This window comes from Rhincodon typus, chromosome 28, assembly GCF_021869965.1.
Source record: "Rhincodon typus isolate 14 chromosome 28, sRhiTyp1.1, whole genome shotgun sequence".
NCBI classification, from domain to species: domain Eukaryota; kingdom Metazoa; phylum Chordata; class Chondrichthyes; order Orectolobiformes; family Rhincodontidae; genus Rhincodon; species Rhincodon typus.
In genome coordinates, this window is record NC_063359.1 from 30,747,365 (window position 1) to 30,761,550 (window position 14,186).

The 14,186-nt window shown below is 43.2% G+C and overlaps 1 protein-coding gene across 4 annotated transcripts in view; it reads right to left on the reverse strand.

The window, feature by feature from the left end:
- LOC109921011 (netrin-G2-like) overlaps positions 1-14,186 on the reverse strand; it is a 104,975-nt gene that overhangs the window by 30,591 nt on the left and 60,198 nt on the right. For 2 of the 4 annotated variants that reach the window (XM_048613706.1, XM_048613705.1), the window contains exon 3: positions 6,513-6,689. In XM_048613706.1, the coding sequence (XP_048469663.1) occupies positions 6,513-6,689 (177 nt within the window). Of the gene's footprint in view, positions 1-2,856; positions 2,862-3,484; positions 3,512-6,512; positions 6,690-14,186 lie in introns of all 4 variants that reach the window. The other 2 variants (XM_048613703.1, XM_048613704.1) reach the window with 2 other exon arrangements.

Below are 14,186 nucleotides of genomic sequence, written 5' to 3' on the forward strand. Positions count from 1 at the left end.
TGTGTGTATGTGTGCGTGTGTATCTGTATATGTCTGTGTGTGTATGTGTGCGTGTGTATCTGTATATGTCTGTATGTGTATGTGTGCATGTGTATCTGTATATGTATGTGTGTGCGTGAGTATCTGTGTATGTGTGTGCCTGTATCTGTATATGTCTGTGTGTGTGTGTATGTGTGCGCATATCTGTATATGTCTGTGTGTGTGTGTGCAAGTATCTGTATATGTCTGTCTGTGTATGTGTGTGCATGTATCTGTATGTCTGTGTATGTGTGTATGTGTGTGTACGCATGTATATCTGTATATGTCTGTGTGTGTGTGTATCTGTATATGTCTGTGTGTGTGCGTGAATCTGTATATGTCTGTGTATGTGTGTGCTTGAATCGGTATATGTCTGTGTTTGTGTGTGCATTAATCTGTATATGTCTGTTTATGTGTGTGTGTGTATCTGTATATGTCTGTGTGTCTATGTGTGTGTGCGTGTATCTGTATATGTGTGTCTGCCTGTATCTGTATATGTTTGTGTGTGTATGTGTGCGCGTGTATCTGTATATGTCTGTGTGTGTATGTGTGCATGTGTATCTGTATATGTCTGTGTTTGTGCGTGAATCTGTATATGTCTGTGTACGTGTGTGCATTAATCTGTATATGTCTGTGTATGTGTGTGCGTGAATCTGTATATGTCAGTGTATGTGTGTGCATGAATCTGTATATGTCTGTGTATGTGTGTGCATGTATCTGTATATGTCTGTATGTGTATATGTCTGTGTGTGTATGTATGCTTGTATCTGTAAATGTCTGTGTATGTGTGTGCGTGTATCTGTATATGCCTGTGTGTGTATGTGTGCACGTGTGTCTGTATATTTCTGTGTGCATGTGTATCTGTATATGTCTGTGTGCGTGTGTATCTGTATATGTCTGTCTGTGTATGTGTGTGCGTGTATCTGTATATGTTTCTCTGTGTATGTATGTGTGCGTGTATCTGTATATGTTTGTGTGCGTGTGTATCAGTATAGGCCCATGTGTGCATGTGTGTGCGTGTATCTGTATGTCTGTGTGTGTATGTGTGTGTGCGTGTGTATCTATATATGTCTATGTGTGCGTGTATCTGTATATGTCTGTGTGTGTATGTGTGCATGTATCTGTATATGTCTATGTGTTCGTGTACCTGTATATGTCTGTGTCTGTGCGTGCATGTATCTGTATTTGTCTGTTTGTGTATGTGTGCGTGAATCTGTATATGTCTGTGTATGTGTGTGCATGAACCTGTATATGTCTATGTGTGTGCACGTATCTGTATATGTCTGTGTATGTGTGCGTGTGTATCTGTATATGTCTGTGTGTATATGTGTGCGTGTATCTGTATATGTCTGTGTGTCTATGTGTCCGTGTGTATTTGTATATGTCTGTGTGTGTATGTGTGTGCGTGTATCTGTATATGTCTGTGTGTCTATGTGTGCGCGTGTATCTGTCTGTTGTCCCAGACTCCATAATGTGTTCCCTAACCCAGCGGAACCTCTCCCCTGTCCTGCTTCAAACATTCTTTCTCGACTTCCCATCCTAGTCATCTCCCCTTATACCCTGTTCCCCCCACTGCATGCAAGAAGCATTGAAATTTTATAGCACAAAGCACGTTCATTTGTCCCATCATGTCTGTGCCACTGAAAAGGGTCTAAGTCTGCTTTCTATGTCTCTGTAAGCTACTGTACTTAAAGGGTGCATCCAAGAATTTTCTAAATGTGATATGTAATTCTGCCTCGACCTTCAGGTAGTGACTTCCAAATCTCCACTGCCCTCTGGATAAAAAAAAGAGTCTCCCGTCTACCCTCTAACACTTATGCCAGTTACATTAAATCTATGTCCCTACCAGCTCACTGATCTGTCTGCTAAGGGACCTAAGGGATCCTAACCATCCACTTTTTTTTAAGAGTGATCCACCCTACCTATGGCATCTGCTTTTTTCTCCTTGATGCACACTAGGAAGAGTGTCACTCTTTAAGGTCTTATACTGAAAGCAGTAATTGCTTTGTGTACTGTACTGGGATTGCTGGCTAGGGACAGCTCCCAGGACGGTCAGTAGTAGGCTCCCAGTTGATCACAGATGTAGAAACAGCGGATTGGTCCAAGAAAATATTAGCATCTTGGATCGTTGCAACTAATGAATGCCACAATGATCAGGGAGTCATGGCGATGAATCCTTGAAAGCTTTTCTTTGCCCCCTGCTTTGTAAACACACCTCATGAAAACCTAAAACTGCATGTTTTGCAAACCTAGAAATCCAAAGTTGGCAGCAGGGATTCAAAAAGAGAAGAACAGTCAGGAAATTACTGAATGGCAGAACAGGATCGAGGGGTTGAATGGTCTACAAATATAAGAAAGGGCAACAAATGCTAGTTTCATGTTTTTTCAGATCACATATTGGCAGCAGTGAGAATGGACGTCTGATAAAATGACAAAACAAAACACAGGGAACTCCCTGTTTTATCCAGCCCGATTAGTTATAGGATCATAGTCCATTTCTCTCTGTTCCACTAGCTGTGACAAACTTTTTACACTCTGTGGCTCCTGTACTCTGGGATCTTTCACTAAGCTCTCTCAACCCTCCAAAACCTCTTCAAAACTTGTGTTCTTTACCAGTTCCTTCATGCGCCCTCCCTACGCTGTCTCCCTACTTCCTGATTGGCATCCCATTTCCCACACTGTCTCCCTACTTCCTGATTGGCATTCCATTTCCCACACTTTCTCCTTACTTCCTGATTGGCGTCCCATTTCTTGCAGTAAAATGCCTTAGGATGTTTAACCAAATGGTAGTCACTGCATTGATTCTCCAAAATCCTTTACGGAATGTGCTGTCCTTACCTGGTCTGGTTCTACACGGGACTCTAGACCCACAGCGGTGTGATTGACTCTTTACTGCCCCCTGGTCTTAGCAAGTCACTGAATTCAAGGGCAATTAGGGAAGGGCAGCAAATGCTGGTCTTCTTAGTGTCATGTGACATCTACATTGTGTAACTCAGGAAACAAATCCGAATGGAGTTGTTGATGTTAAATGGAGTCATGGCGTCAAGGCTGTGAACCTGAACTTCTACTGTGACCGGAACTCAATCTGCTGGCAAACCGCAGGGGACAGCAATAAACTAAAACAAATTAAGATACATTAAAAATAGCTGAAAATCAAGGATCTTCTGAAACAGAGGTGTACCCTGGTGTAGAGACATGCCATTCCAAAATGTCACTTGTAGACCCTGGACAGCCCCTCTTTTTTATTTAAATGTCAATTTAGGTTAAAAACTGTGGAAAAACTTTTCTTTTTCAAAACTGTGGCAAACAAGAAAACAACATGCAGACCAGAACAAACTCAGTTTAAACAAAAACACATTGAAAATGACATCCGGGGGAAAGAGAGATGTAAATGGGAATGAGAAAGGGAGAAGTGGGGTTTGGGGGGGGGGGTGGGGGTGGGGGAAGATGTCCTGGTTGTACTTACTACCATAAGCAGAGCTGGCAGCCACACCTGGAAAGGAAGCAGAGGATGGTGTTAGAGGAGCACAGACAGCGACAGAGACTTCACGCAGACTTTGTAACTTCCTCCTCCAGTTTCTGATGGCCACCCGCTCACCCAGTGTGAATTGGGCATTGCGTGTTCTGACAGACAGAGGAAAATACAGCCAGCACTCACTGGCTCTACAGTGTTGCATTTCACATCTCAGAGTCCAGTCTTATATCTGTTATTAATAGACTTGGACTTCTGTAAAAACTGTTGATGCCCTTTGATATGACAAAGCGACAATGAAAATGATTCTCTTTGTGTTTGCTTTCCAGGGCAGAGAAGACCATTTCTGAAGCACACCTCACACCCAGTCCCTGCCTGTTTTACAGACAATGTTGTCCTGGCTGGTGTGACAGGCAGCTCCTAAAACAGGCACTTACATGAGTAAATGAGGGCCCTGATTTCTCTCTTCGCTCCCTTACTCTGAATTGTGTGCCATTCTAAACTCAAGAATTCTCCACATAAATCTCTGCTTTCCTCCGTTCAGCCACTCCTTAAAATCTCTCTCTTGGACTAAACTTGGAATGATTTGCCCCACATCTCAGTTATTTTGTGATGAAGCACTTTGGGATGTTTGGTTACGTTAAAGGTGCTTGATAAATATACGTTGCTGTGTACTGTTTCAGCAACAACTGTTGCCAACATCAAGAAGCAATTTTAAATTTTAGCAAATTTTTAAAGGATCATCCCTGCAGAGGGAGGAATGGGAGGGACAAGGTAGGAGTGGAGGGGGGTAGTGAAGCAGGAGTGGAAGGGATGAGGCAGAAGTGCTGTCCACACTTCTTTGCAAATACAGCCATGACGTGCGAGCCAAGGTCCAACATTGGGTTGGAGGTGCTCTTCCTGGTTGAGGAGCCAATGTCAGTGTAATGCTGGATATACACCAGAGAAGGACAAAATCCCAATTCAATTCAATAAAGTGTCCCAGAGCTTGGGCATTCCACCTGCTGCAGTCTGTTCTACATTTAATGCAAATAGCCAGTGTATAAGTTGTTTTGCGTTCTATATGAGATATGATGTCTCACTCTCACAAAAGTTAGGTGATTTAGCCAACTGATTTTTAATCTGATTTTTAACAATCAGAGGGTTAACAATCCTGAGCCATCCTATTAGCTTTTAATTAAAAATTGCCCCAGAATGTTTGCTCCTCCAGTAGATCTACAAACATGTCCATTTGGTACCAGAGAATCTTTGTGATTGGACTGTACATGGGGATATCAGTGCCAGCTGTAACTACGGAATGGTCACCAATCCAGAGTTCTCCCCAGTTGAGAATTGGGAAAGGAGAGAAAACACAGTCTAAAAACTTCAGATATGAGAGATTTTCTAGTGATGGTTTGTGCTCAATGCTGCAAAAACACCAACCCCATTCAATGTGTTCCATTCAACCTAGTGGCCACTTAACCAGTCAACCATGAGCACTTTTGAGAAACCACCTGGTTTAAAGGCTCCTAAATTTCCAAAGGGAGTATGTGTGCTCTAAAGACTGGCCTCCCAGGAATGAAATGACACATGGAAAGCATGTGTTGGAGTTCTACTGCACTCAGATCAAACTAAAATTGATGTGATGCAGCTTCTTCACAGATTTTTATTTGTTTGTCAATGAAAAATGGGCAAGGCATGGATATCCCAACCTCCATCCCCTAATGAAATTGAGCTGAACATTGAGATAATTTTTAACTTGCAGTGACAAAGTTATTGAACAGTCCCCCAGTATGTATCCTCCTCTGACCTGCCTTTCCATTGGATCATTGGGTTGTTTTCTGCATTAGATCCCACATAGTGCTCAGAAATTGAGTATAAATTTGATGTTTTCACTTATACATTTGTATTATATTATACATAATATATAATATTTATATTACACTTGTAATTGTCGGCATCCACTTTAACAGTAAACAATCTATCGATTGGCGTCTTTATACCTCAATTTGACTAAATGATAAGATTTATATCTAGTTTTCAATTGGTCTACCATAAATGGAGAGGTCCTTTTGTTTTCATATCAAACACTCCTCATTGCTAGGCAAGACATTTGCCAAACTGCACTAATTATTTTAGGCATGCTGTAAGCTCTTGCCCAAATCCATTATTTTACCAAAGAAGGTGAATGATGACAAACTCTTTGTTACTAACGGTTGTCCTTCTTGGGCTGTCCCAAAACTTGGGCTTCAAGGTAATATTTTTGATCAGATCTGAAAGGATGTTTGGGACTTGTGGAACTTTTGAAAACTCGACAAACTGTAGTGGTTGTAACGATGTCAGCAAGGTGGATCTCACAGAATATGAGTTCCCTGACTGGGGCTGTTAATCTGGTCCAATCAAGGAGCCCTGGCTGACAGAGTGTCAGAGGTTCAGTTCACTCTGAGAGCTGACACTGAGGGAGATGGATCAGTGTCAAGGGCTTTCATGAAGGGAATGGCTAGAGTAAATAGAGAAGGTCTTTTCCATGGGGTGAGGGAGTCCAAAACTAGAGGGCATAGGTTTAAGGTGAGAGGGGAAAGATTTAAAAGGGACCTTAGGGGCAACTTCTTCACACAGAGGGTGGTGTACGTATGGAACAAGCTGCCAGAGGAAGTGGTGGAGGGTGGTAAAATTACAACATTTAAAAGGCATCCAGATGGGTATATGAATAGGAAGGGTTTAGAGGGATATGGGATAAATACTGGCAAATGGGACTAGATTTACCTAAGATGACTGGTCGGCATGGATGAGTTAGACCAAAGGGTCTGTTTCTGTGCTATACATCTCTATGACTCGATGTGTGAATAAAGGATGACTTAGTGACAGGATACTGGCCTCTGTCGAGTTATTTCATAAATTCTCAAGCCTTCAGAGCAATGGACTGTTACCTAACCACAGTGACAGAACTACAGAACAGAATCATTCTCAATACTTTCCATTGATTCTATTTTGGTCAATACAGTTTAAAGGTGACATGCCCCAGAAAATAGGAAGCGTATACATACAGCTGTTGGCTGTTCCCATCGGGTATGGACTGTAGCTGCCTGGTCGCCATGACTTGGCTTTATAATTCTTCCTGCACTTTCCACAGTCTTGACCTGTTGTGTTGTGCTCACACTCGCACATCAGATTCCCATCTTTGAAATGACAGCTGTTTGCATGCATGTTGCACTTACACCTGGAACAAGAAAGAGAGAGATTGTAACAGGCTAAGTGAGGAAATGGAACGGCAATTACTTGCTGATTTTAGTTGGAATCGGGAGCTCTGCCTGTGTAGAATCCATCACTGATTGGAATAGTTGGGATTGGTGTGTGCTGCACACCTTGGGAAATCTAGCACTATGATCTGCAACTTCAATTATAATCACAGCATCTGCCAACCGCCATGATTCAGAGCAACCAGCCAGAATTCCCCAGAATTAAAATACCAGCTGTATTGTTAGATTCTGGTATTCATCAACTTCTAATTGACGCAGTTATTTGAAATCTAAATAATTAAGTAGTAATTTGGACAGACTTCTTTCTCTCCCAATCCCTTTCTAGTGAGCTTCCTCAATCACACACAATCAATCCCTCAGGTAAACAAGGCCAGTTTGTTCCTTATATGGTCCATTAAATAGTCAGCCCAGAAGTTCAATGCAAAACAGGACACAAAGTCAGATTCTTTTAGAATAAAAGTCCATTTCTCCTAAACACTGTTTCCTAATGTACAGATAACAACCATTCATTTTTTTTAAATTAGAGAAAAGGAAGAGGTAGCATTTGTATAATGTACAAATCACAGGCTCAGGAGAATACAAAGTGTTTCACAGCCAATGAAGTGTCTTTGAAAGGACCACTCCTGTCAAACATTTTAAACTTGAGCAAATCCAACGTCCAGGAATCAAGCCAAAATCCCAACTCCTGCCCCTCCTCTACCTCATCACACACTCCACTTTCACTGTTAGACTTTAAAAAAGGTAGTGACCCTAACTTTGTTCAAGCCATGTATATCTCCAAGGTGTTTTGCTGGTTTTGCTCTGTGAGGTAACAGGATTGTACTGAAGATATAAAATAACAGAGTTATTTTATATTCCTCACTGGCAGAGGAAGTTGGCAACAATTACATCATCAATATGCACCATGGTGCCACTGACACATAAGGAATGCTCACCACCCTGTCTCCACATGACACCCTCTGTGCCTACACTGTCATTTATTTGCAGGAATTTCCTGTAAAGCCACAGCAGGGTTTTACAATGAGGCCATCATTTGAATGGGCAGTGGGCTGTTATTGGTGGGGAATTGGTAAGAGCCATGTGCTTCATTTCTCAATAGGCACTCACAGAAGGTTAGGCTCCACCTGGAGCACACTCTCTCATAATCACCTGCAAGGGGGGGGTTTCAGATTGACAGCAGGAGACCTCTTTCTTTTGGAGCATAAATGGCTAACTTGAGGTTGAACAAGGACTGAGTCTGTGGACAACTCAACAATCACACTACATAGTAGGCCAGCAGAGCAGGCACAGATTTGATCTAAAATCCTCAATGGGAAATGTCAGAGAATTGGGGCTTGATTATTAGGCCTCAATGGGCCCAGGTTTGGAGATGGGTGAAAGGTAAAACCACCATGACCCCATCCAGAACCCTTTAGCTTGTTAAGGGTAACTTAAGGTCAATCAAGGAAGAGCAGCTGGGATTTTCCAATTGACCTCCAAATTCCTGCAGACAGAGTGGGGTGGTAAAGGTGCCCTGAGGATGGGGGCAGTGGGGGTTGGTGCATGCTCCAAATAGGCCTGACAGCCCTTCCTGCCTGACACATGACCGAAGGAAAAAAACACAGTGAAACTGGCGATTTGTACATTTCAAAATGGAGCCCCAGTATAACGTTCATTTCCATGTGTGACTGCCTTTTTGGATGATGCCACTGTATCGTCCAGGAGAGGGGCCCATGCCCTGGGGGTTGGGGGGTATAGATGCCAAGCTGAGGTGGCACTGCACACCCCCTCTCCCCCAGGGGGAGGAGGGGAGGGAAGAGCGGGTATGGAGAGAAAGTTGGGGAGGGAGAGAGAGGAGGAGAGAGAGAGAGAGGGGGGAAGTGATAGAGACAGGGAGGGGAGAGAGAGGGACAGGAAAAGAGGAGGAGGAGAGGAAGGGGTATGTTGCAAGAGGGCAGAGGGGAAAAAAAGAGACAGAAGAAACAGAAACTGTTGCCATTGGCTGCAGGATCGATTGTCCCATATTTAACTTAATTTAAATAGATTGTCAAAAAGAACCAGAGGCTGACACAAGAAAATGATTTTACACAAACAGTGGTGAGGATTTGGAAAGCACTCCGTTCCTGATATTGAAGTTGATACTGATTCACATCAGTATTCCAAAGGAAATTGAATAAATACATGAAGGAAATGAACAGGAAAAGAACTGACACACATTAGATGGGCCGATTGGTCCCTTCAATGCTGCACTATTTAATGGAACCCAGAATGCATTGCAAAGGAGTTTGACAGAAGGGGTGTGGGGTGGATTGGCCATGTGTGGAATGGGGTGGGATGGGTTGGGAAGTGTGAAGTGGGGGGAGGTGGTGATGTGATAGGTAGGGGAAAGTTGGCAGAAAGCCCCAGGGCACTGGCCCTGGGCAGTGGGGTAGGCAGCACTGTCAAAGATTCCCCACTTCGCTCCCTCCTGTGTCCTCACAGCGATGACCTGCCAACAAAAGTTATTTTTTTAATTGCAACTTTTGAAAAATTGGAGAGACATAAGCCTCCATGTTGAAGCCACTCCCCCTCCCATCCCCCAACCCATGACCCTCACTAACCTGACAAACCTGCTGCTACTGAAAGGCTCTGGATTTACTCTCCCTCTTTGAGAGCTCCCACTTATCCTCCTTCATTTGGCAGTGAGTTGGCTCTCTGGCCACTAACGGAGGGGAAACACGTCTGGGGAGTGACTGAGTGAGTGTGTTTGTGTGTATTTGTGTGTATTTGTGTGTGTGTGTGTGTGTTTATGTGTGTGTGTGTGAGTGAGTGAGTGGGTGTGTGCGTGTGTGCATGTGTGTGAGTGTGTGTATATGTGTGTGTGAGAATGTGTGTGAGAGTGTATGTGTGTGTGTGAGAATGTGTGTGTTTGTGAGAGTGTGTGTGTGTCTGTGTGTATGTGAGTGTGTGTGAGAGTGTGTGTGAGTGAGAGAGAGAGAGCAAGAGAGTGTATGTTTGTGTGAGTGTGTGTGTGTGTTTGTGTGAGAGTGTGTGTGAGAGTGTGTGTGAGAGTGAGCTGCACACAATTCCACATTTAGAACCCAGCCCTACATTTACAGGATAGGGAGAAGCTGCTGTGTGCTTGGGCGCATTCACTGAAAGTCCCACTCAGTCACTTTCCTTGCCTTATACCCACATCCTAATGGCTCTTTATATAAACACAATTTCTTCTTCAGCCCTCCTTCCTTTGGTGATGATCTTAAATTTCTAGGTCCTGGGCTATCAATATTCAGCTGAAACAAGTTTCCCCTGTTTACCATATTAAAATGCATCTTAGGTTTTGAACAAGTCTATTAAATGTAGACACCATGGTAAATATCAGGTTGATCATTCCTGTTTCCAGCTGCTTTCTGGATACAACTGGGATACTGAGCTGTGTACTCCAGGCAGCTCTGCCCCAGCTCTCTATCTGAACTCCAGTTGGTGTTAAACTAAGGGAGAGCAACCTGCATTGTAACTGGAATGCTACATTGGATCTCCAAATCCCTGCTTTGATCAGTAATCTCATGCTGCAGAGTGTAGAAATAGTTCAAAACAAGATGAGTGCCTTTCATAGCTAAATAATTTGTCCCATCCCCCTCTCCAGTCAGACCCATGTAAAATGACCAGTTGGTTGGGCTTCTGAAAGGTAGTCTGCACACCTTGGGAAGTCTAACCCAACACAAGTCAAGAAGCTCTGGCCACGAAGAAAAATGAAAACATAAAAAATGACAGCTCTAATCCCAACATATTCTGATGCCAAGAAATACTCGCAAAGTTTTCAAAGTTGTGTTGTGCACATCTGGTGCACTAATACTCCCAATTATACAAAACTGCCTCACAGACACCAAATTAGTTTGTGCAAAGTGTAAACAGATTGTTCTTTTCAAGTTCTTTTTATGGAAACATACCTCACAAGATATTCAAATTCTGCACCTGAGCCACACTTGCTGCCTATCGACACCAGCCAAGCATTTCTCCATCTGTACAATTACAGTGGCACCATTTGGCATCTCCAGGGAGGGTTGGATCTTATAAATCGAGATGCCATCTGTTGTCTTCATGATCAATCTCTGCAGCCAGTGTGTTGCTGTGGTGACTATTCACTTTTGACAAGTTTGTACCCGGAGACTGATCACAGGTTTTGTGCCCAGTGTTATTGTACCGAGTTGGTGAGGTTGGTTGATGTCGGTGTGCTACCTGAACTCAGAGAGTAAGCAAAGCCATTCTTCATGCCATCCTCCGCCTTCATGAAAACACCTCCTGTGCCTCCCACAGTCTCCAGCAAAGGTGGAAGTGGGGATGGGCTCCTACAAGTGCAGGGTAAACTTCACAACATGTCATCAGGATGCCTTAGAACAGACTGCTGACATCTGCCTGCTCTTTCTCCTTCTTTGCTTGTGGAAGTACAGAGCACCTTCCCAAGTTGTCTTCAGCTCAATCTATTATCTATCCCAGCCTTTGAAATGCTTGACCTACCAGTTATCATCATAAGATGAAGCAGTGAATGAGCTTGAATCCACCCCCAGCAATTAACTTGGAACTATGAGATACTTGTAGACAGGGCTACTTCATACTCACAGGCTGTATACCATCCACTTGAGCCACTGCAACATGCAGACTGTACCTTGGGCTCACACCTTAGACCAAATACTGCACTAACTTGACTGCCTGATTATTTACTTAAGTCTTACAGTAGGGTCAGGTCAACAACATCTGACCCTGAGACAAGGATGTAATTGCGCAGACACCCAATAATGACGAGTTGTGCCTCCAGTCTTCACTATTTGTCCATTTAGCTTCTGTCACTGGTGGCTCATGTTAAAACAGATCTATTTTGGCCTTTGTAACTCACCTAAAGTTTAGATTCCAGTTAAATCTCACCTGAATCCAAATGCCAGAACAATACAGATTTAAATTGGGATATGTCAAATAATGCTTAAAATAGCTTTGAGATTATTTCATAAAAAGTACTGCTATCCAAATGCCATCTGTGCCACACAATTGCCAGGCCCATCTCTAAGAAAAGAGAATCCAACCTGTTGAAATCCAATGGCATTATCATTGAATCCCCTACTAGCAACATCCTGGAGGTTACCATTCACCAGAAACTGAACTGAATGACCATATAACTACAGTGGCTATAGAGCAGGTCAATAGGGTGGGAATTCTTTGGCTAATAATTCACTCCCTGTATCCCTGAATTCTGTCCACCATCTACAAGTCAGGAGTGTGATGGAATATTGTCCCGAATGGGTGCAGCTCCACCAACACTCAAGAAGTTAGACACCATTCAGGACAAAATGGCCTATTTGATTGTCAGGAGATCCACAAATATTCACTCCTTCCATCACCAACACATTGTGGCAGCAGTGGGTACTGTCTACAAGATGCACAACAACTCAACAAGGTTCCTCAGCACCTTCTAAACTCATAATCTCTACCAGCTAGAAAGACACAGGCAGCAGATGAATGGGAATACCAGCACCTGCAAGTTCCTCTCCAAGCCACACAAGAGCCTGACTTGAATATACATAGCTGTTCCTTTGTTACTGCTGGTTTAAAACCTGAGACTCCCATCCTGAAGGCATTCTGGGTGTCCCTATACACATGAACTTCACAATGGCTCAAAAAGACAGTCCACCATCACCTTCATCAAGGCAATTATTGTCAGGCAAGAAATGCTGGCCAGCTAGCAACGCCCAGATGCCAGTGAATAAAAATAAATGCTGGTTTAAACAGCGACACACATGTCCCATGAATAAACAAAATAGAAGGAGAAAATGACAGCTTTCATGGAAAAGTCTTACTTTGAAACAACGCTAGTCAAAAATTACCTCAAAACAGATTTTTGATCAATTGTTTTTACTCATAGGGTGATAAGTGATCGGATTGCATTTCCAGGTAATGTAAAATAAGCATGTTAGAAGCTCTCAAAATGCAACTAATGATTGTCAGCTGGATGAATTACTAGAAAAGGCCCTTATTTATCCTTGAGTTTTCTCTTAATCTTTTATTTAAAGCAAACCTTGGCAGTTGCTAGTCCATAGATAGTCCATTAGGAAGACCCTATTTGCTGTTGATGTGACATATCTGTGCATTTTGTCCTTTTACACTGAGTCTATTAATGCACTCTGAGGTTTTGGTTACATGAAAATGGCTTATTAATTGATGATAGGCACATGAAAGAGGGCAAAGGGTGCAAGGTCTCCAATCTGCAGAGATGCACTGCAGCAGAAAAACAATATAGCCAATGTTATTTTTCCTGTTTAAACAAGGATTGAGTCTATGCATTGATCAGACACAGATCGAAGCTGCTGTTTCCCATATTGGGCAATGCTGCTTAAAAATGTGCCTTTGGAAAAGCCATTCACTATTAGCCACCACATTGTAGCAGGATAGATGAACATCTGGTGCAGCAAACGTATCTCATTCTTATTGACAGCATTTGAAGTTTTTTTTAGAGGTAGGATGATTGTTGCTCTCGTCTGTCTCCATTCACAAGTAACCCCCACAAGAATGTGCTCATTAGAGTGAACTGCTTCTAGGTAAACCATGCTCATATTGGCTGTGCTCTTAAAATTGTGTGTGCATGTGTGTGTGTTAGCATGTGCGCGTGTCTGAGCGCATGTGTATGGGGTGCGCATGTGTGTGCGTGCGCGTGCATGTACATGCATGTGTGTACGAGTGTGCATGTGTGCGTGCATTCAAGTGTGCATGGGCGTGTGTGTCTATACATGTGTGAATGTGTGTGCATGCGCGTGTGTGCATGTGTGTGCGCGTGAATGTGTGTGTCTGTGTGTGGTTTTGATTATTTTACTACTCACTCTGAGAACACAGGTATCATTGGCAAAGTTGGCCACTATTGCCCATCTTTAGGTTGCCCTTGTGAAGGTGATGATAGGTCTTCATCGTGAACCGTGTGGCGAGGGTACTGTCTACGCGCCTTTAATTAGAGGTATCCTGAATCCTGACTGAGTTACAATGAAGGGATGGCAATATATGTCCAAGTTAGGATGGGAATCAGAACCCACAAAGGGTGGTCTTTTCTCAGAACTCTAGGGGTCTGCTTGCACCAAGTTGCCCCAAGGCCCTTCACAGATTACATTTTCTCAGTAATTATACCCTGTGACATGCTGTGAAAGCTTCAGAATTCTAAACATTTCAGATCCACCCTCAGTGGCAATGCTGATGATGTTCACCATGCAGCCAAGTTTGAAATGAACCACCTCACATGCATGATATTGCTCCAATTGGATGGTTGGGCCAATTCCTAGTGTTCTGACAAGGCACAGAAATCATAGCCTGCCTCAAAGGGACTGTCTTCCTACGTAACCCTCAAAAATAACCAACATGTGGAGTATTTGAAAGAACAGGTTCTTAGCCTGCACAAGGCACTGTGGATTCCTGCAGCGCCAGTTTACCTTCACTTTCTGAAGGGAGACCTCAGAGAGAGGTTA